The following is a 21,638-nucleotide window of genomic DNA, read 5'->3' as shown; positions in this document are numbered from 1 at the left end:
GAAACACAAAAGACCGCGAATAGCCAAAGCAATCTTGAGAAAGAAAAACGGAGCTGGAGGAATCAGGCTCCCTGACTTCATACTATACTACAAATCGACAGTAATCAAGACAGTACGGTAGTGGCACAAAAATAGAAATATAGATCAATAGAACAGGATAGAAAGCCCAGAAATGAACCCACGCACATATGGTCACATTATCTTTGTTAAAGGAGGCAAGAATATACAGTGGAGAAAACACAACCTCTTCAATAAGTGGTGCTGGGAAAACTGGACAGGTACATGGAAAAGAATGAAATTAGAACACTCCCTAACACCATACACAAAAATAAACTCAAAATGGATTAAAGACCTAAATGTAAGACCCGACACTATCAAACTCTTAGAGGAAAACATAGGCAGAACACTCTATGACATAAATCACAGCAAGATCCTTTTTGATCCACCTCCTAGAGAAATGGAGATAAAAACAAAAATAAACAAATGGGATCTAATGAAACTTCAAAGCTTTTGCACAGCAAAGGAAACCATAAAGAAGATGAAAAGACAACCCTCAGAATGGGAGCAAATATTTGCAAATGAAGCAACTGACAAAGGATTAATCTCCAAAATTTACAAGCAGCTCATGCAGCTCAATATCAAAAAAACAAACAACCCCATCCAAAAATGGGCAGAAGACCTAAATAGACATTTCTCCAAAGAAGACATACAGATTGCCAACAAACACATGGAAGAATGCTCAACATCATTAATCATTCGAGAAATGTAAATCAAAAGTACAATGAGATATCATCTCACAGCGGTCAGAATGGCCATCATCAAAAAATCCACAAACAATAAATGCTGGAGAGGGTGTGGAGAAAAAGGAACCCTCTTGCACTGTTGGTGGGAATGTAAATTGATACAGCCAGTATGAAGAACAATATGGAGGTTCCATAAAAAACTAAAAATAGAACTACCATATGACTGAGCAATCCCACTACTGGGCCTATACACTGAGAAAACCATAATTCAAAAACAGTCATGTACGACAATGTTCACTGCAGCTCTATTTACAATAGTCAGGACATGGAAGCAACCTAAGTGTCCATCAACAGATAAGTGGGTAAAGAAGATGTGGCACATATATACAATGGAATATTATTCAGCCATAAAAGGAAACGAAATTGAGTTATTTGTAGTAAGGTGGATGGACTTAGAGTGTGTCATACAGAGTGATGTAAGTCAGAAAGAGAATAACAAATACCGCATGCTAACACATGTATATGGAATCTAAAGAAAAAAAAAATGGTCATGAAGAACCTAGGGGCGAGACGGGTATAAAGACACTGACCTACTAGAGAATGGACTTGAGGATATGGAGAGGAGCAAGGATAAGCTGGGACAAAGTGAGAGAGTGGCATGGATATATATACACTTTCAAACGTAAAATAGATAGCTAGTGCGAAGCAGCCGCATAGCACAGGGAAATCAGTTCGGTGCTTTGTGACCACCAAGAGGGGTGGGATAGGAAGGGTGGGAGGGAGGGAGATGCAAGAGGGAAGAGATATGGGGACATATGTATATGTATAACTGATTCACTTTGTTATAAAGCAGAAGCTAACACACCATTGTAAAGCAATTATACTCCAATAAAGATGTTAAAAAAAAAAAGAGAAAGCCCAGAATTAAAACCAAGCTTATGTGGTCAATTAATCTATGAAAAGGGAGGCAAGAATATACAAAGGGGAAGGATAGCCTCTTCAATACATGGTGTTGGGAAAATGGGACAGCTACACGCAAAAGAATCAAACTGACTACTTTCTCACACCATATAAAAATAAACTCAAAGTGGATTAAAGATTTAAATGTAATACCTGAAATCATAAAACTCCTAGAAGAAAACATAGGCAGTACACTCTTTGACATCAGTCTTTGAAATAATTTTTTGGATCTGTCTTCTTAGGCAAGAGAAAGAAAAGCAAAAACATACAAATGGGACTGCGTCAAAGTAAAAAGCTTTTGCAGAGCAAAGGTAACTATCATCAAAACAAAAGGCAGCCTACTTAATGGGAGAAGATATTTTCAAATGATATATCCAATGAGAGGTTAATATCCAAAATATACAAAGAACTTATAATGACATCAAGAGAACTAACAACCTGATTAAAAAATGGGCAAAGGATCTGAAGACATTTTTCTAAAGAAGACATACATATGACCAAGACGCACATGAAAAGACGTTCAACATCACTAGTCATCAGTGAAATGCAAATCAAAACTACAATGAAATGTCACCTCACACCTGTTAGAATGGCTATCATCAAAAAGAACACAAATAGGGCTTCCCTGGTGGCGCAGTGGTTGAGAGTCCGCCTGCCGATGCAGGGGACACGGGTTCGTGCCCCGGTCTGGGAAGATCCCACATGCCGCGGAGCGGCTGGGCCCGTGAGCCATGGCCGCTGAGCCTGCGCGTCCGGAGCCTGTCCTCCGCAACGGGAGAGGCCACGACAGTGAGAGGCCCGCGTAACGCATAAAAAAAAAAAAAAAAAAAAAAAAAGAACACAAATAACATGTCGGCAAGGGTGTGGATAAAAGGGAATGCTTGTGCACTGTTGGTGGGAATCTAAATTGATATAGTCACTATGGATGACAGTATGGAGGCTCCTCAAAAAATTAAAAATAGAACTACCATAAGATCCACCAATTCCACTTTTGGGTATTTTTCCAAAGAAAACAAAAACACTAAAACAAATGAACAAATATAATGAAAGAGAAACAGACTCACATAAACAGAGAACAAACTGGTGGGTGCCAGAGGGGAAGGGGGTTGGTGGATTAGTGAACTAGGTGAGGGATATTTAGAGGTACAAACCTCCAGTTATAAAATAAGTAAGTCTTGGGATGTAACATAAAGCATAGGTAATATAGCCAATAATACTGTAATAACTTTATATTGTGACAGATGGTAACCAGACTTATCATGCTGATCATTTTGTAATGTATCCAAATATCAAATTACTATGTTGTACATCTGAAACTAATATAATATGTAAGTCAATTATATTTCAATAAAAAATTCTTAGCAACAATAAAACAAAATGAAAAAGAAAATCAAATTTGATCAGAATACTGTAGAATCTGTTAACATGAATAACAAAAGATACACTAGAAGTACTCATGTCTAAAAAATTCAAGATCCCCATAATAAACCAACAAGTTTTTCCATTATTTTAACTTTTGAAGACTACTTCCTTAAATGAAAAATAAACAACATGAGGAAATTTACAAACCATTTTCCAGTATGATCCGTTCAGAACAGTAAACAGCTGCCAATCTGCACTACAGATAAATGTGTAGATAAAAACAGAGATCTAGTCTTTACAATTAAATCAATTTTCAACAGGTTGTATTGATAAATAATCTAAATTTCTGGCCTCTTGCCTTGAACTCTTTCCTGTCTCAATAAATGGCAACATCATCCATGTGCTGCTCAAAATCAAAACCTTGACTCCCATTTATCACTCTTTAATTCTCCTCTACAGTAAATTATCTGCAAGCATTGTTGGCTCTACTTCCAAAACATACGTAAATATGCTCCTTCTCTTTATCTCCCTTACCACTCTCTTAATTCAGGCCATCAACAGCTTTGCTTAGGGTTCTGCAATAGCCTTCCAACTGGTCTTCCTGTTTACACTTCTGTTCTTCTGACCACATCCAACCCCAGAGTCCATCTAACACCTTGCAGCCACAGCTATCTTTTTTGATGCAAGTCTGTACGTATCACTCCCCTACTAGATGAATCTAAAATACTTACAGTCTCCCTACATTACCTGGCCCCTACCTAACTCTCCAATTGCATCTTAACTGACTCATGTGCTGCATCACATTATCCTTCTTTCTGTTTCTAGAATATCCAAGCTAGTTACCACTTAGGGTCTATCTACTTGCTATTCCTTCTAATTGGAATGCTCTGTTGCAGATCTTTCCATGTTACTTCCTTATCATCAAGTCTCAATTCAACTGTCAATCCCCTCCCAACCCCAAACCCAGAGGCTTTCCTTGACCATCTCATCTAAATTAATCCCCAATTTCTATCACATCATCCTGTTTAACTTTCTTCCTATTATTTATTACTACCTTAAATTACCTTCTCTACTTCTAAGCTACCCTCTTATTCTCTGTCTTCTCCCTTGAATGCTAGCTCCTGAGCACTGGAACCTTATCAGTCTTATTCACCATTTACTACCCAGTGCCTAGAAAAGTGCTTGGTACACAGTAGATGCTCACTAAATATTTATTACAAGAGTGAATATACTTAACAACAACAAAAAGAAGCAGCTCAAAATATGAATAATTATCTTAAGATTCAAAAAGAAGTATTGTATGAATTTATATCATGTGATTTCATGTTACACACATTAACAATATCAGTGGAACTTATTACATATTAGAGATCCCAAATATTAATGAAAAATACATTATTTTACTAAGTTACTTTAAATTCATTTCTAATATAAAACCTTTCAAAATGAGGAATTTTAAATCTACTTATGAATGGGGAAGGGAAGCTATATGTCTTTCTTTTGGCAAAAATAGAATGGTCTCTTTAGGACTGAATCAAAAGCATTTAAAGGAATATGCTGAGAAAAAAAAGGTCAATTTAAAAAGTGAAAACCTATTGAAACCTGAGGGAAACAAAAGAAATTGGTTTCCAAAGGGCCAGTAAATCATCATGTAGCTAAACACGATCTCTAAGGACTGATGGCACATTCTTGACATCTGGAAATGGTAAGTCCAAAACTGTCCAAGTGCCCAAATACCACCATATCAGTGTTCTTACTTGCAAGACCCACTAGCTAGTCACACAATTAATGAGAATGATTCAAATGTGTGCCTTGGGGAAATTATGAATTACTACATCTCTTGGACTTCTAGGGTCTTCCCGAACAGTCAAAGCCACAGAATTTGTGAATGCCAGGGGCCCCATCACTGTATTTGGACTGTTTCAATGAGACAATAAACTGCCTGGGATATTAGTTAAGATTTTTAAAATAACTAGGAAACTATTTTCTCCACTGGAGCTATTTACTAAATACCACAGAGCATGAATACAACCACTGAGATTACAGACAGTAGCAAACAAAAATGGTGCTGGGCACTTTACGTTCCTGTTAATTGACTGTCTTCGTTCGTTACACAACATTGTCGGAAAAAATGTGACTACGATTCTAACTGCAAGCCACTGTATTCATGTCAATGTGTGAACTACCTGAATATCTAATTATGAAAAAAAGAAGGCAATTTCACAGTGGAAGCATTGTCCTAATTCAAGGAACCCAGCCATATGAACTGATTAGCCTGACATGTAGCAGATAGCTGAAAAACTTTAATTTGAAAGATAATTATTTTTAGCTGATTAATATCCTTCAGATCAAATTCACTGATTTTAATGGGCCCATCAACTTGACGACCTGGGAAATTAATAAATTTTGCATGCAGTAATCCTAGGAAATTTATACAGCCAAGCTACACATCATTACAAGGATTACCTTCACAGTAGGCATTATCCTCTCGAAGAGCCCTAAAACCATCTCGACAGCTACAAACGGCCCTGTCATTCAGATTTCTGCAGACAGAATTCTCCATGCAGTTATGCCTTTCAGAACAAAAGTCATAACCTACAAGAAAAAAGAAACTTATTAGGGTAAATAAAATCATAACAAAGCAAATAAACTTTGTCTCCTTAAAATCTTTCTTTAATTTAGAAGCTATATTTCTCTAAACGATTAAGTTGATATCTTCATCCAATGTTTATAGGACCATATGCTATGTGCACTAAAAAGTTTTTGAGTGTGTTTAACTCAATTAATTCCTTCTTGAAGTTAACTCAATTAATTCCTTCTTGAAGTCTCCTCTATTTCTGACTTTATAAATGGTATCTCTAGTCCCTAACATTCCAATTACAGTCCTCCAAATATTGGAAACAAAGAAAGGTTCTTGGAGTACAAAATGAAGATTTACAATATAGAAGACAACACAGTGAGGAAGGAAAGTGACCTGAGAATTACTGATTGAACACTGTCAATAACTATGAGTAATACAGACCAAGCCAGATGAGATGTGCACATTATGTATTTAAGAAATGAAACAGACAACTTGGCATCCTTAAAAAACCCCACAAAACTGTAAACGTATAAAAAAAATCACATCACTTTAATTTAATTTTCTCAGGAAATCTGCAAGACAAAATATGTCCACTCAAAAGAAAAAGAAAGTTTTTATGAATTATAAAGATTTCACAGATTCCAGAGTCTTTATGTAAAGGAAAGAAAAATGGAACATTTCATAAACAGTGACACCAATCATGTGTAATTTCTCAAATCTCTTTTTCCTGTGTGAATCCCTGTTCAAAGATCATCTAAGATGCTGAAATAAAAAGCTGGAACACTGGAATCCATATTTAATGGAAATTATATGACTATACATCATTCAAACAATTTTCAAATTGCTTGATGCATAAATTTTCTGTCTCGTTTTACATTGTCTAATGAATTATTTTTTCACCATGTATAAAAGAAAAGAGGTCCAGAAGAATACATTTCATGTAGCTCAGAATAAACTCATCTGCTTACATGCAAGAAAAGACTTTTACTTGAGCAAATCATGAAGATGTAAGTTCTACACTCATCTTATTTGTTATCAAATTACCATACAGTGCTGTGATTCAGTGAAAGGGTGAACTAAGCTATACCGCAGCCAAAAGGTATACTCTGGTTCAGCACAATGGTTGATGTCCATTCCAATTGGTTTGTGCCCATAATGACTATGTTGAATATTGACCCAGAGTTAAAACAAATCTCCCATGAAATGCAACTACAATGTATAGTAAAATAGTGTTTGTACAATTTAATAAGCCTTAGGAAGGGTGAGGCTCTCAAAATACAGTGATGCATTTAAAAAGGATAGGAAAAATCAAAAGAATTAGTGATTTCTACAGAAATAAAATAAAATAGAACAGTGTATGAAGATTGGAAAAATATATAGTCAATAACAGCACTGAAATCACTTGACAACTTTTCTTGACAAGATTCTTCACAATCTAAATTCTCATGATTAAGGCTGAAAATTTAGAAGCAAAAGGTTCACTCTTAAGGAAAGGAAAAGTTAAACATGTTTTCTCCTTGGGTCTTTTTATTCCCTTCTTTAAGTAGCTAAATTGAGACCATATTTCTTAAAATGTATTCCAGTGTCTTACAATGCCTGATGAGGGATAATTCCAGCTAAAAAGTCATCCTCATTCTCTATACCAATAGCTCAGCACACCATCAACCTAAAATGAAAATGTTCCACAAAATCACTTTATATTTATTCTAAATTAAAACAATGTTACTAAAAAAAACTGGCCCACTCCTTAAGATACACAGAGAATTAAGGGACCATGTTTTAACAGCACTAAATCTGTAGAAGTTTACCTGTAATGCTTCAAACAACTTTTAGAGAGCAGTGACTAAGAACAGGAACTGTTCCTGACGCACTTTTACTTTTCTTTCGTAAGTTTATATTTTTCAAAACCATCTTTCAACACTTCATTTTGATGCATTTTCTCTTCTCCTATTTTTCAGACTCTGTTCAATCCATGCTGTCACTGTCTATGCCATAAGCCTCCTCTATTACAATCCATTTCCCGTCTGTATAAGTAACGGTAAGACCCCCTCATCTCAGCATCAAATATCATGCACACGCTCACCATGCAGTGTTTAATTGCTGCAAGAATTTTCTAACTATAAGATAACAGTATGATTCTACTTTTCATTGTTTTAGGTTCAGTTATGGAGTACTTCACTTTTCATCAGATGAGTTTTTTTAAGTTAACCTGGAGACTTGAAAACTGAAAATTTTGTCAAATACTAATTTACTCTAAACAATGTCAGATAGCTATTTTGATTTAGTCTCTCAAGAAATAAGTTGATTGAATCTATTGGTTGTTTTACTGCTTAGATTCAAAAATGCCAAGGTTAAAATGTTAACTACTGATGGTTAGAAAATTCAGACTCAGTTAAAGGGGCTTGTTTCCAATCTATAGGGAAAAACTTCAAAAAAAATCAGAGTATGGGTTGGCAATAAACCATAGTCCTTCCACCATTATAGCCACATTCCTACTCATCTGTGCTTGGTTTTTGGAGTTGAAAGACCTGGATTTACATCTGATCTCTACCACTTACTGGCTATGTAAATTACTAGCTGTGTAAGTTAATTAACCTTTCTAAACCTTCAGCTTTTCTCACCTGTAAAATTAGGATAATATCTACCTTGCAAAAGGTTCAAATGAGATCATCTATGTAAAAGTGTAATAGTATAGCATTTGTTAATAATTAAAGCAGTTAGAGTATTACTAATAAGCCATAAGCCAAATGTGTTGAGATACCTATCATAGGAGAAAATTCAAATATTTGCTATACATGGATAGATTAATGATCTAATACAATCAGGTCTTTCTTTTATTTCCTCCTTTGGGTTTTAACCTCAAGGATACCAAGTTTTCTATTCCTTTTAAGCTTTCCAAATTTACATGAGATTCTTTCATTAAGTGTACTAGATCTTTCTATAAAATATTAATAAGCATTTTTCTATGACTGAGGATACAAAAGGGTAAGGAAGGGTCGGATACAAAAGATTATGCATAAGAACAATATAAATAAATGTTATTCATAATAACCAGGAGAAAGAGAATGCAATAGTTTTGAAGTGAATATTTGTTGGTTTTGCCTTACAGGTGTCTATTCCTCCTTTTTGTGGAAAAAAACAAAACAAAACAAAAACCTAGTCATACCTGGGATGAACTCTTCACCTCTACTGTTAGCCTAGGTGCTTACAGGAAAATGGACTACCCTGCCCACTGGTTAAGGCCACACCAGTCAATGCATCCCACTGGTATGGACATAGTAATTTCTTCAGGTCTGAGCAAATGATGCAGTTCAGGTTAACGCAGATAATTGAAACTCAATTCTGGGACCTTTGTTCAACTCACGAGGATACTGAACTTTCTCTTCCACCTACTTGAGTATCATAATAACGTGAGCATAAGAATGTCAGGGAACACACAGAGTCTGAAAATAAGGCCACCTCAGAGGAGACAAACAGAAAGATGCATCTAAGCAAAGGGGCGAGATTTGAGATCTGAGTCAAGCCACTCACTGGGGCCATGTATTCCACTGTTTGCTTAAGTCAGTTGCACTGGGTGTTCTATCAATTGTACCTGAAAGAATATTAACTCATATCAGTATCGTCTGCAAGATGATGGATAATCCTGATTTTTCCCAAAAGGTAGTTCACGTGCATGGATGAACATTTTAAAAAACAGTACTGATAGCAATGGAATTATTTAAATGTGTATAAAAAAATACATGAATCTAACAAATAATCCCATTATTTCATGGATACTACTGCTTAGGAATAAAACTAAATTTTCACAAAATGAGTTGACTAACAGTATACATAAAAACATTAACTAAATAATGTTATTTGTGGTACACAGATAACAAGAATCATGAAGATGTAATTGAATGATGTGGGAAACTATGAATTGTCCAGAAGTTGGGTGCAAACAATTTACACCCACTCAGCCTTATGCACACGGTGCCTCTATCACTTCTAATTGTAAGGCACGACAAAGTCAGTGCTAAATTAAAGTTGGGCATCCAGTGAATAGGACTTGATGGTCTGTAAGAAGAGAAAGGGGCGGCCAAGGGAGGAGAAGAAGAATGGGATGGGCTGAGATATGAAAACATATAGCTTCACGTTATTTCTGTACCTTTCTAAGTCAGAGTTCTCGCTGTATCATGAAGTCTCTGTCGTGTTGTAATTTGTCATAAGCTTCCTTGAAAGAGCTCTCAAATATGAAAAAAGTGAAAAGAACATTCCTGCTACACTGTTCCTGAGCTGCTACAACTGAAGACAGCAGGGTACCTAGAAAACAGCCCTGGCTGGATTTGACTTGGTGCCTAGAAATTTGGAGCCTTATTTCGGTGCACAGCTTGGTTTCCAACCACCGGCAGAGCCTCCAGTGGAAAGGTCAACAATTTAATCTCATGCTCTGCCCTCAGGGAATATTTACTAACTCGTTGAACAACTTAGTTTTTCAGATGTGAATGTGGCATCTTTAGCACTAGGCAGACAGGCCTGGAAACTGGAGGCCAACCATACTACAAATGAATTTGTCACAATATGTGTGTAGGAGTTGACTCAAACTTTAAGCCTTCAAAACTTGACGTTTTTTAGTTTAAAAGTCAGAGAATACCAGGAGGACTCATTTGTTTATTCTATTTATTTGAAGTCAGAAATGGAAGTAACCTTTATTTTAAATGGTGCTAAATGTTTCAAGAAAGGCCAACTTGTCCAATTTCAGTTCCAGTTCTAAACCAGAGGTTCTCAATCCAGGCTGAGTAAAATAATTTATTGAAGAGTGTTTTTTAAGGTGATACCAAGGCTCCATCCCATATATCTGAAATCTGGCTCTGAAACACTTATTCAGGAATTAGGAAAAGGTATTTGAGCTTCTGCCTTAGCGAAGGCAACTCCATATTAGAAGCCCCAGTTCCATTTTGAGAAAAACCTATGACCTAGGCCTGACTAAGTTATAATATGATTAAATGCTTAAAGAATAACCTTCTACATGCTTGAGAAATTCCAGGAACTATAGGACATTTCAAGCCTGCAGCTACAGATTAACTGCTCTCCCTACACAATCAAGGTGACTCGGACCAGACCACTGCACCACCAATTTCAAGGTAATTATCGAAGCAGACTGTGCTGCTCCACACATAGCCCCCTACTGCACACCTCTAAAACTTTTCCTTTACAAACTCCTGTCCCCTAACTGGCAACTCGGAGATGGTTTTGGGGACACTAGTCCATCTTCCCAGGTTGCCGGCTTCCTGAATGATACATCTTTCTTTTTCCACCAAACCTTGTCTCCAGAACATTGACTTTTGAGCAATGAGAAGCCAAACCTGAGTTTGGTTCTGGCTCTGGCCAGTCACATATCAATGATATCAGGATCTCAGGTGGAGGGGGTGTAGGTCATGGTATATTTTGTCATTGTATTGATATTTTGAGTGGGCTGTGTAAACATATTGATTTTTAAAACTATAGGCAATTTAAATGTAACCAGTTTTGTAGCTAGCTTTTCCATTCTTAATTTGCTCTTGGTAATGTATTAAGGCTCTTTAAAAAGAAATGGATGCAATCAGGCAGTCTTAATTGAATGGATGGAAGAAGTAGCTAAAAAGAAAATGAAAAAACTGTACCACCCTCCTAAAAATGGGAGAGAGGGATCTTATGTTTCCTTTTTAATAGATGAGATTAAAAGGAAACAAAATAGTATATGTTTTATAAAGTTTCTTTTTCTTACTTTTTTCCATTTAAGTTTTATTTTGCACCAATAAAGGCTATTATTAAAACAAGTGCTAGTAGCTCATTTAAGGCACTGTTATACAGTACCAACTACATGAGTTATGAGTCTCAGCTACATCCCAGGTGCCATACTAGGTATTAAGAATATAGAGATGAATATAAAGACCCAGCCTGTTACATTTTGCACCTCAAGGTGCAAAATCCAATGAAGGAGACAGATTCACAAACACATAATTTCAGGATAACTCAAGAAGGCACATATAATTTCATGATTGGTAGGGAACATAAAAATTCCATATAATTAATTAATCCTTTAGTTTAATACTTAAATCTATAACAAAATACCAAGTTTAAGAATCTTTTGTGATGGGCAACTCACTGCCTCCTGGGCAGCCCACTGCATTTCTGAATACCTCAAGTTTTACTGTTTTCTTATACTGAACTAAAAATCTAAATTCCTTCTACTTATTGGTCATAGGCTTATCATCATAGAGGCAACACAGAATAAGCAATGCATGTCTGATGGCCTCTCTCTTCTTGGTAGTGTAGAAGCCTATCAGTGAAGGAGAGTGGAATTGTGAAGAGAGGGATTTGAACAACATGGGAATTATGCTCAGACAATTATAAAAACAGACTGAAGAGAAAAGAAAGGAAATCGCCCCCCACCCCCCGGCAAAAAAAAGAAACAATAAAATAACTCAGCACTGTTGTGTAAATGTTTTCAACAATGCCATGCTGACTCAGGACAAGTACACAGAGAGAAGTATAGAAACCCAGAGCTTGAGACAGGTACAATACACCCTGCAGAAATGCATGGGAGCATCTCGATTTTAATTCGATAGTCTTTGGAAATAACTTGATTATAAAAAGTTCTATTTCCTGTCAGTTGAAGTAGCCTCTTAGAATGACGCATGCACATAAATTTTATTTTACAGACAAGCCTTACCTTTACAAACTTTGCAACAGCTATGAGACAAGGTAATCTGATGAGACTCTGGACAATCCAGAGCTGGACAGCCTGAACTCTCAACCAGCTTCATGGTCTGGTCCTGTCAGACAACAGAAAATAAAAGCTTCAAACCTCTTAATTAGGAATAACTCAGAAGTTTCCAGATCCGACATCCAAGAAATTTCTTCGAACATGAGAGTAAAATTTTCACCCTGAGAACCTCTGCACAGGTCACACACTCACTTGCAAAATAACATTAAATGACAACTGGAAAGCCTTTCAAATGGACAAGCAGCTCTGGGAATGGAAGCATGCCACACTGCAGCCATGCCTTCAATTTCCAAACATCAGGGTAATCCTGAAAGATTCTGTTAGTTTACAACATATTTGCACATCCAGATGACAACTGTGTCAAAGATACAGCTTGAATTCTATCAATAGCTCACTTTGGAAAAAACAATAAATAAAACCCGGGCTTTTTAAACATTCTCATTTCAAAGTTTCGTAAACTGTTATAGATTATCCCAAGTGAGTGTGATGAGGAACATTGGGGATCTCTCACAAAACTATAAGGAAAATGAGGGCAGGATTTATGTCTCTTGAGCATGAATGTCTTGCATTTTTTCTGGCATATAATAAGTAATCGAAAAATTTTCCTGAATGAATGAATAAATCAATGTAAAACGATTATAGTTCTAGCCACCGAAGTAGATAAAACCCTTCTCAAAGAGAAACCAAAATACAGAACAGAATACTTTTCTGATAAATGTAACAGCACTGCCCTTGAAGCAAACATTTTGCTTCTATACTGTCAACCTCCAGTCTTTTTAAGAGCGAGGGTCATTAACTGTTATACTATGCTTACCAATACATAAGTAATAAAATAACCATTGGAACTTGAAGGCTTCTGTTTTAATACTGCTCAATAGCTTAGTTTTTTAGATATCATTTCTATAAGTACTGCTTTTATTGAAGAAATCGTAATTTCAATATCTCCCTCTTCCTGGCTTATCAATGGAAAGGACCTTCTCCAAGTCACCATAATGGCAGGAAAAAAAAAGAAAGTGTCAGAAGACATGTATACAGTGGAGTCAAACGCTATTCTTCCTTTGGTTTGACGGTAATATCCATTCTAATAATCTTATTTTCAGGACCACCGTGTTTTTCTGTGTTACTATGAAACTCACAGACCCCCCAGGACACATTTTCAAGGCCACAAAACTGACAATAAAGGAACAAAGAAGGACTAGAATTGACAGCCCAGAAAATGGAAGCCTGAGAGAGATGACAATTATGTAAAATAGCTCAGGGGCCTGAAGGGAGAAAAAACAATGGGAGTCCTTAATGTCAAGAATTTAGTGAAGAATACAAAAGCTTATGCAATTCTGGTAGAGCTGTGCTGTAGAATCCATAGCCACTAGCTACAAGATTCTGACAACTCTGTATGATAAAATAATGTAAAATATTTCATTAAGAATTTTATACTGATTACATTAGAAATGATAATATTTTGGATATATGGGGTTGAATACAGAAAATTTAGCCCAAATAAAAATCACATGTGTGGCTTGCATCATATTTCTACTGGACAGCACAGCATTAGAGGGTAGGAAGTGATTTCTTTTGTTTGAGCAAATAAATGGTAACATTTATTCATTCACCCAATATTTACTAAGCACCTGCAGAGTTGCCTATACACAGACTTCTCACAAATCGAATTTAAAATAAAATCACTTTATAGGTATTTTAAAATCAAATAGGAAACTATCTCAGTAAATTTTAGATCATAATTATCAGTATTATGGAATACACTTGTCAAATGAAAAGAACACACACACACACAAAGTGGAGAATCTTCAAATGCCCTCACAATTTTCAGATTTAGGGCTGATATTGCAAAGTTAGCGTTCACTTAGAAACCAGCTGATAAAAGTTTTCCACCTTCCTTGAAGTAAAATTTCTCTGATTTCCTTGGTGTTGCTAGATCTCACTCCAAGCCTTCCAATCCTTATATCTACCGTGGGACCTGCTCCACTCAAAACAGCACTGGTGAAGGGATGCTGACGCAGAAAAATCCATCTGGAAATATAGCTTCAGCAATTGTGTTAGTGTTTCTAATGCCCCAGCTCCCTTAACTTTAAGATGGTAACCTACATCATGGGAGAGCTTATTTAAAGCCAAAAGAAGCAGCTAGAATACCTTATAATGGACATGGACAAATCAGAGCTTTCACGTTCCAGAAACCAAATCTGTCACAGTTTTGCATCTTTATGTCTCTGCCTTGCTTATCCCAAATGTCTTCCAACTTAAGATGCACGAGGTATACAGCTGGATTTTTCAGATTCAACTTATCTTGGCAAAATTCTGAGGATTTTCCTTTCCCCAACACTTAATCATATGAATGCTCACAGTTTATTGCCAGCAGAGTAAATCACTTATCTTAATTTTCTAAATAACCTATACATACTAAATCATCCCCACAAACCATGTACAGGAGGCATTTGAAGAAGAAAATTAAGGATCAAATGTAAATGAACCCTAAAGCAGAAACTTTATATGTAGACAGTTTCCTTTAGACAGAATATGGCTTGAAATATAACATTATGGTCAAGGAATATAAAATCATAGTTTATAAAAGGTAAATGTGAAAAGTGTTATGAAACATATTTAGTTTTTCAATTAGTAGGTCAAGAAGCAGACTTAAAATGAATCACGTTTGCTTCAGAAGCATACGTCAAGAGCACATTTATAAAACATTCCCCTTAAAATTATTTAAAAGATTCCTCCCAAAGGAATTAAGATCAATATCAATCTCATCTCCATCCAACACCTAATTTTTATTAGGTATATTTGGTTCTGATTTTAATTGGACTGATATTTATCACGAGTCAAAAGCAAGAGTGAGAACAGGCCGAGTCTAATTTTATCTAATACATTTTCTTCAAAACAGCAAACAAGGAGTTGATTTGTGTTTGGAAAATGTAAGACAACTTCATAAAACTTTAATATGACAAAAGAGTGTTTTTATTTATTGGGAAAATTATTTTACAACCACTAATTTACATGATTGCAAAAACAATGAGAATTTCTATACATTTGAGCTATAATTATCATCTTAAATTTTCTCTTTGCCTTAGAATTTTAAAGGTATTACAAGGGTGAGATTTTTAAAGGAACATTTACTGTGTTCATGTAACGGTAAGAAATTTGAAACACACATGAAGAGCTTCCTTACCTTGCACTCATAGAGAACACATACGCCAGAAGAGGAGTAGACCGTATTTCTTTCTCCTTCAAAATAGGTTCGTCCATGAAATTGGCATACAGCTTTGGAGTAAAAAAACATATATATTTTTTAAATGTTTCATTAAGAAAAATAGCTTACAGGTGTTCAGATCATTTTGCCACAATATTTCACATGTCCTTGTGACTTTTCAAGGTGTTTGAGTAACTGTAAACCTAAATTCAACCCAATATAAGGCACATGTAGGCTCAAGTTATTTTCATGCCCATTAAGTTCAGAGAGTAAAATAAGGTACAAAAAGGATAAGAGGCAATGGCAAGTCAGAATTAAACTCTGAAAAAGGAGTGCTTATAAGCAGACTCAAAGCTAATTACTTGCCTGTTGATGATGTCCCACTTCAGGGCACATTAAGCAGGTGCTCAAAGAGCTACAAATCAGGGGCAACACAAATATGAGAAAAGTTCATTTTTATATACCATTACAGAATTTTTTTTTTTTTTTTTGCAGCGGGCCTCTCACTGTTGTGGCCTCTTCCGTTGTGGAGCACAGGCTCCGGACGCGCAGGCTCAGCGGCCATGGCTCACGGGCCCAGCTGCTCCGCGGCATGTGGGATCGTCCCGGACCGGGGCACGAACCCATGTCCCCTGCATCGGCAGGCGGACTCTCAACCACTGCGCCACCAGGGAAGCCCCATTACAGAATTTTAAAACAGAAAATTAGAAAGAAACTATTTTAATTCCAGTACATACATGTAAACGTTATGTTTTATGGGTTAGTATCATTTTACTTGTAAGTACATGTGGGTTAAGGCACCCTATTTAAGATGTTAAAAGGTCTTAATCTGGGCCTGCCTTGCTTCCATCACAATTAAATAAAATTTTAAGATAGAACTTCAGACTCAGTGGTGAAAACATTTTTAATGAGTGAAGATGCATACAAAGTATCATAGAATTTTTTTGAGACTTTCAAAATATTTACAATTCACAGCAAACATTTAGCCAATGGAAACTGCTTGCTTGTTTTGAAATGAATGTTTCACACTACCTATGTTGACTCATCACCTAAACAGAGACAGATTTACCCTAAAGCTAATTAAGCTTAACTTTCAGTATCCTTCTTGGGCTTAGCCCTCCATTCTAAGACTCTGAACCAACTTTTGTTTTCACAGATTTGCACTGTTTTCCTTTCAAAGGACACTCAATATTGTAGATGCTTTGGAGCTCCATAACATCTAGATCAACCCAAGCTAATCACTTCAAAAGACCAGAGGAAGCAGTCATCTGATAGGAAAAAAACTCAAGCAGTTTGTTAGCCCTATTTACTAAATCCAATTTTTAATTTTAACTACATGGATTTTACAAAAGGGGTGTGTATATTTCCTTTTAATTCCATTGTGTGAGTTAGAATAAAGTCCCTCTTCAGAATTTATATATCCCATTATCTTTAAAAGTATCACATTGCCTAAAAAAATTTATAACAAAGAAATTAGACATACTTCTATTAAATATTGAGTATATATATGGTTGTAGAAATATTCATATTTAAGCCAACTTTCATCTTTGCCCAAAAGTTAACTGATTATTTAAAAGCTGTACATTTAAATAATGGAAAGCATGCACATTTTAAAAATGCCATCCTTCAGCTGATCTCCTTACTCAGCTTTTATTAACAAATTTCACTACATAATATATATTACTGGCAAATTGATTTTAAAGTTTTGGGGGTTGTTGGAAGTGAATACAACTTACTTGCATAAATTATATTACTTAAAAGCTGGCTGAAACTTGCTCACTCATGAATATTCAAACTAAAAATAGGGAGTTGTCAGTTGCATACTATCTATCATATATGAATTACAATAGCATGTGCATTTACTTAATGAACTTGATTGATTGTAAAATGTCTATATCCAACGTGTAATTTTTAAGATTGTGCTTTGTTTTTTCTTATGAGATTCAATAACCTCAAAGTACCAAGATCTGGCTTATGGCATGTTCAATTATACTTAAGTACCACATTTTATAAGATAAGGAGAATAAATAAAACCTTCTTCTATTCAGCACCTGCCAGTCAAAGGTTCCTAAGCCTATTATATTATACAACTCGGTAACTGCAGTCTATTCAAGTCCAAGGTTATGTTGAAGAAAAAAATATGATGTTCCAAGTCTTTCTTAGAGCAAAGGGAAAAGGAAACACTGTAAAACCACAAGGGTAAGTTCTTATACGAAGTCTTATGATAATTTAATACTCATGCAGAGCAGATGGACCTTCTGCTCTAAACTCTTAATTCAAAAGACTCAAATAGGCAACTTGTGAGACAACAGGGCACCAAATGGAGCTTGGCAGAGCGAGAAGCACGAAACAAATGAGATCACAATTGCTTCATTTCCTTTCAATCAATCCGCACAAGCAGGGTGAATTTGGCTTAGAAAGAACCCAAAGTGAGTGATTTTTGTCTCATTTCTTTCTTGATCAGTTGCTGTGATTCTCCATAATTCTGAGGTTTACTCTAAATACCTAGTAATGCCATCAGGGTATGCCTTCCCTAGGTTCTTTAGGGGAAAAATGTTAAGAAACTCAGAAATATATACCTATATATATACATATATAGGTATATATTCCTAATCATTCCTAAAAACTACTACAAGGAATCTTGAAGATCCATAAGGATGGCTCTGGGACGTAGGAGTAGACTGCAGGAGTAAAAGTCGTTATTAATTTGTTGATACATTTAACAAATACGTACTGAGCTCCTGGTAACATGCCAGGTAGTCTGCTAGGTACTAGGATTCAAAGATGAAAGAGACATGTTTCTACCCCTCACTACTGAGTTGGGAAGACAGACTCGTACACAACTCAACTAACTATAATAAAAGCCAAGCTCAAGTGCTATAACTGAGAAATTCATAAGTGACAGGTAAACACAGGAGACAAAGTGGTAAACTGGGGGCGGGGGCGGGGGCACTGGATCAAAGGTGAGGAAACAAGGGCTGGAGAAGGACCCAGACTCTAGCAATAGCGACAAGTCATCATCACCCCAGGGATAAGGAACAGGGAGAGGAAATGGTTTTATTGGAGCCCACAGTGAGCCAGAGTTATGAAGGAGAGGCAGCCCAGTGGGAGTCGAAATCATGAGAGACACAGGTACCACCAGAAGCCCAGCCAGGTGCAGGGAAGGAGCAGGGGAGAAACACGGCCAACTCTCTCTTCTGGCCTTCTGATTTCCTGCCAGTGCATCTCATTGGCAAACCCTACCCAAAGCCAGCTGGCAAGGAGACCAGGGTGATACAGTCTGCAGAAGTCCAGCTCCTGGGGTACAGAGTAGGACAGAGAAAGACAGGTGGGGTGCGTGGGGTGTCCAGGGGAAAGAATAACCAACCCCCAGCACTGGTAGCTATCACAGTAATTCAATTTAGACCATGAAGAGAAATAGTTTACAAGGATAGGTTGCTTACAAGAGCATGAGAGAGTGGAACACAGTAAAAATAAATTTTAAAGAGGGAAAATTGAGACATTTAAAAAATACAGCTCTATTTAAAAAAAAAAACCCAGATAGCTTATCAAAATGAGATCCATAAGCAAGGAGAAGGCAAAATGAAGGAACTGGACAGATCAAGTGTTAAAACAGAGGAGAGGAAACAGATTAGGTGCTGCCTTGATTTTAACCAAGGCTAGCCCCTGTAGGTATCAGGGACAAAGCCTCAGGGATAATAATGATCACTGTGGCTACCACACTGACTGCAAGGAAGTCTCTAGAATTCCCTAACTGAACTGCACCTCCCTGCTTACCCTTCCCCAGCACAGTATAAGAAATCACTTCCTCAACGAAACAACAAAGGAATAATCATTTTGCTGTATTGATTTCTTCTTCAATTCAATTGCATTAACATGTTCATAGACAGAGGCTTCATTTCTTTCCCAGTTTTGGTGTGTGTGTGTGTGTGTGTGTGTGTGTGTGTGTGCGTGCTGCTGTGTGCATATATAGCAATAAGTTTCTTGTGACATAACTCTGGATTCCTATGTCCAAATCATTTACCAGCTTAAAGCAGAATTATGCCAACTAGGCTGCATTTTCAGAGATCTACGCTAAGTGATTTATTGAGTATATTACATGTACATATTCGAAGGTAATGAAGCCTCTAGGGGGAAGGGTATTAATTCATTGATACAGTCTTATCCCCTTGCAGACTAAGAAGCTAAGCCCCCATGCAGTCAGACTAACCCATAGCACTACTGCTACTCTTAAGTTATTAATATTAACCAATGTCAAAGGCATATTCACTGTGACTCTCATATACACACACACACACACACACACACACACACACAATACCATACACACACACCAGGGGGTACCATTCACATCATGTGAATTATTTCACTCAGAGCTGTCCAATGAACAGTCTATTAAGCCATAGGGAGAGAAATTAACTAGAACTTGGGGAAATTCAATAGGATGCTATAACAATTGGTATACATGTTTTACCAAGGTTATATTAAATATCACTAATCACATAGTTAATAGCACCATAATTATGAGAAAATCTGAAAAAGCAATTAATGTGCATTACTTTCACTTAATCTCTCCTCTATTTTAACAATTAACAAGAAATAAGAAGACAGGAAATGCAACAGATGCAAATTTGAGACTCTTCAGTTGTAAAAATGTGGAAAGGAACTTATAGAAGAGATTGAGAAATGGATAAGTGAAAGAAGCCAGTAAAACTCTAAAAGCTGTAAGTTACACATTAAAATCATGATTCATTGGTCATTAATGCAAAGATAGAAAATGCAGATCCCTCTAATGAGATCTAAATCAACTTCTGCAAACCTTTGTAGAAAGAATTATTCAAATCTATCTAACAATATTTTAGAATATAAAAGCAAATAGACATATATTTCACTTCTAAACATTTCCTCAGTGACTATATATTTAGATTCTTTTTATTACTGGATTGAAAATACATGAGTCTACACTAAATTTCCCTATTGGTATCATCACCTTTAAAAATGATACAACACAGAGGGCAGACAGCAGAGCAAGAAGAACTACAATCCTGCAGCCTGTGGAATGAAAACCACATTCACAGAAAGATAGAAAAGACGAAAAGGCAGAGAGCTATGTACCAGATGAAGGAATAAAATAAAACCTCAGAAAAACAACTAAATAAAGTGGAGATAGGCAACATTTCAGAAAAAGAATTCAGAATAATGATAGTGGAGATGATCCAAGACCTAAGAAAAAGAATGGAGACAAAAATCCAAAAGATGCAAGAAATGTTTAACAAAGACCTAGAAGAATTAAAGAACAAACAAACAGAGATGAACAACACAATAACTGAAATGAAAACTAAACTAGAAGGAATCAATAGCAGAATAACTGAGGCAGAAGAACGGGTAAGTGACCTGGAAGACAGAATGGTGGAATTCACTGCTATGGAACAAAATAAAAAAAAAAAAGAATGAAAAGAAATGAACACAGCCTAAGAGACCTCTGGGACAACATTAAATGCAACAACATTCGCATTATAGGGGTCCCAGAGGAAGAAGAGACAGAGAAAGGACCAGAGAAAATATTTGAAGAGATTATAGTGGCAAACTTCCCTAACATAGGAAAGGAAATAGCCACCCAAGTCCAGGAAGTGCAGAGAGTCCCATGCAGGATAAACCGAAGGAGAAACATGCCAAGACACACAGTAATCAAATTGGCAAAAATTAAAGACAAAGAAAAATTATTGAAAGCAGCAAGGGAAAAATGACAAATAACATACAAGGGAACTCCCATAAGGTTAACAGCTGATTTCTCAGCAGAAATTCTACAAGCCAAAAGAGACTGGCATGATATATTTCAACTGATGAAAGGGAAGAAGCTACAACCAAGAATACTGTACCTGGCAAGGATCTCATTCAGATTCGATAGAGAAATCAAAAGTTTTACAGATAAGCAAAAACTAAGAGAATTCCGCACCACCAAACCAGCTCTACAACAAATGCTAAAGGAACTTCTCTAAGTCTGAAACACAAACGAAGAAAAGGACCTACAAAAACAAA

The 21,638-nt window shown here is 36.3% G+C and overlaps 1 protein-coding gene across 1 annotated transcript in view; it reads right to left on the bottom strand.

Annotated features, from left to right (window-relative positions):
* The window catches only part of NELL2 (neural EGFL like 2), a 384,960-nt gene that overhangs the window by 220,381 nt on the left and 142,941 nt on the right, over nucleotides 1–21,638 (bottom strand). Inside the window, exons 10-12 of the mRNA XM_065887857.1 lie at nucleotides 15,579–15,670; nucleotides 12,341–12,443; nucleotides 5,532–5,660 (exon numbers count right to left, since the gene is read on the bottom strand). Coding sequence (XP_065743929.1) covers nucleotides 5,532–5,660; nucleotides 12,341–12,443; nucleotides 15,579–15,670 — 324 coding nt within the window. The remainder of the gene's footprint in view (nucleotides 1–5,531; nucleotides 5,661–12,340; nucleotides 12,444–15,578; nucleotides 15,671–21,638) is intronic.

Source organism: Phocoena phocoena, chromosome 11, assembly GCF_963924675.1.
Source record: "Phocoena phocoena chromosome 11, mPhoPho1.1, whole genome shotgun sequence".
Lineage (NCBI taxonomy): Eukaryota > Metazoa > Chordata > Mammalia > Artiodactyla > Phocoenidae > Phocoena > Phocoena phocoena.
The sequence above is the reverse complement of the archived record's forward strand: the minus strand, read 5'-3'. Positions and strand labels throughout refer to the sequence as shown.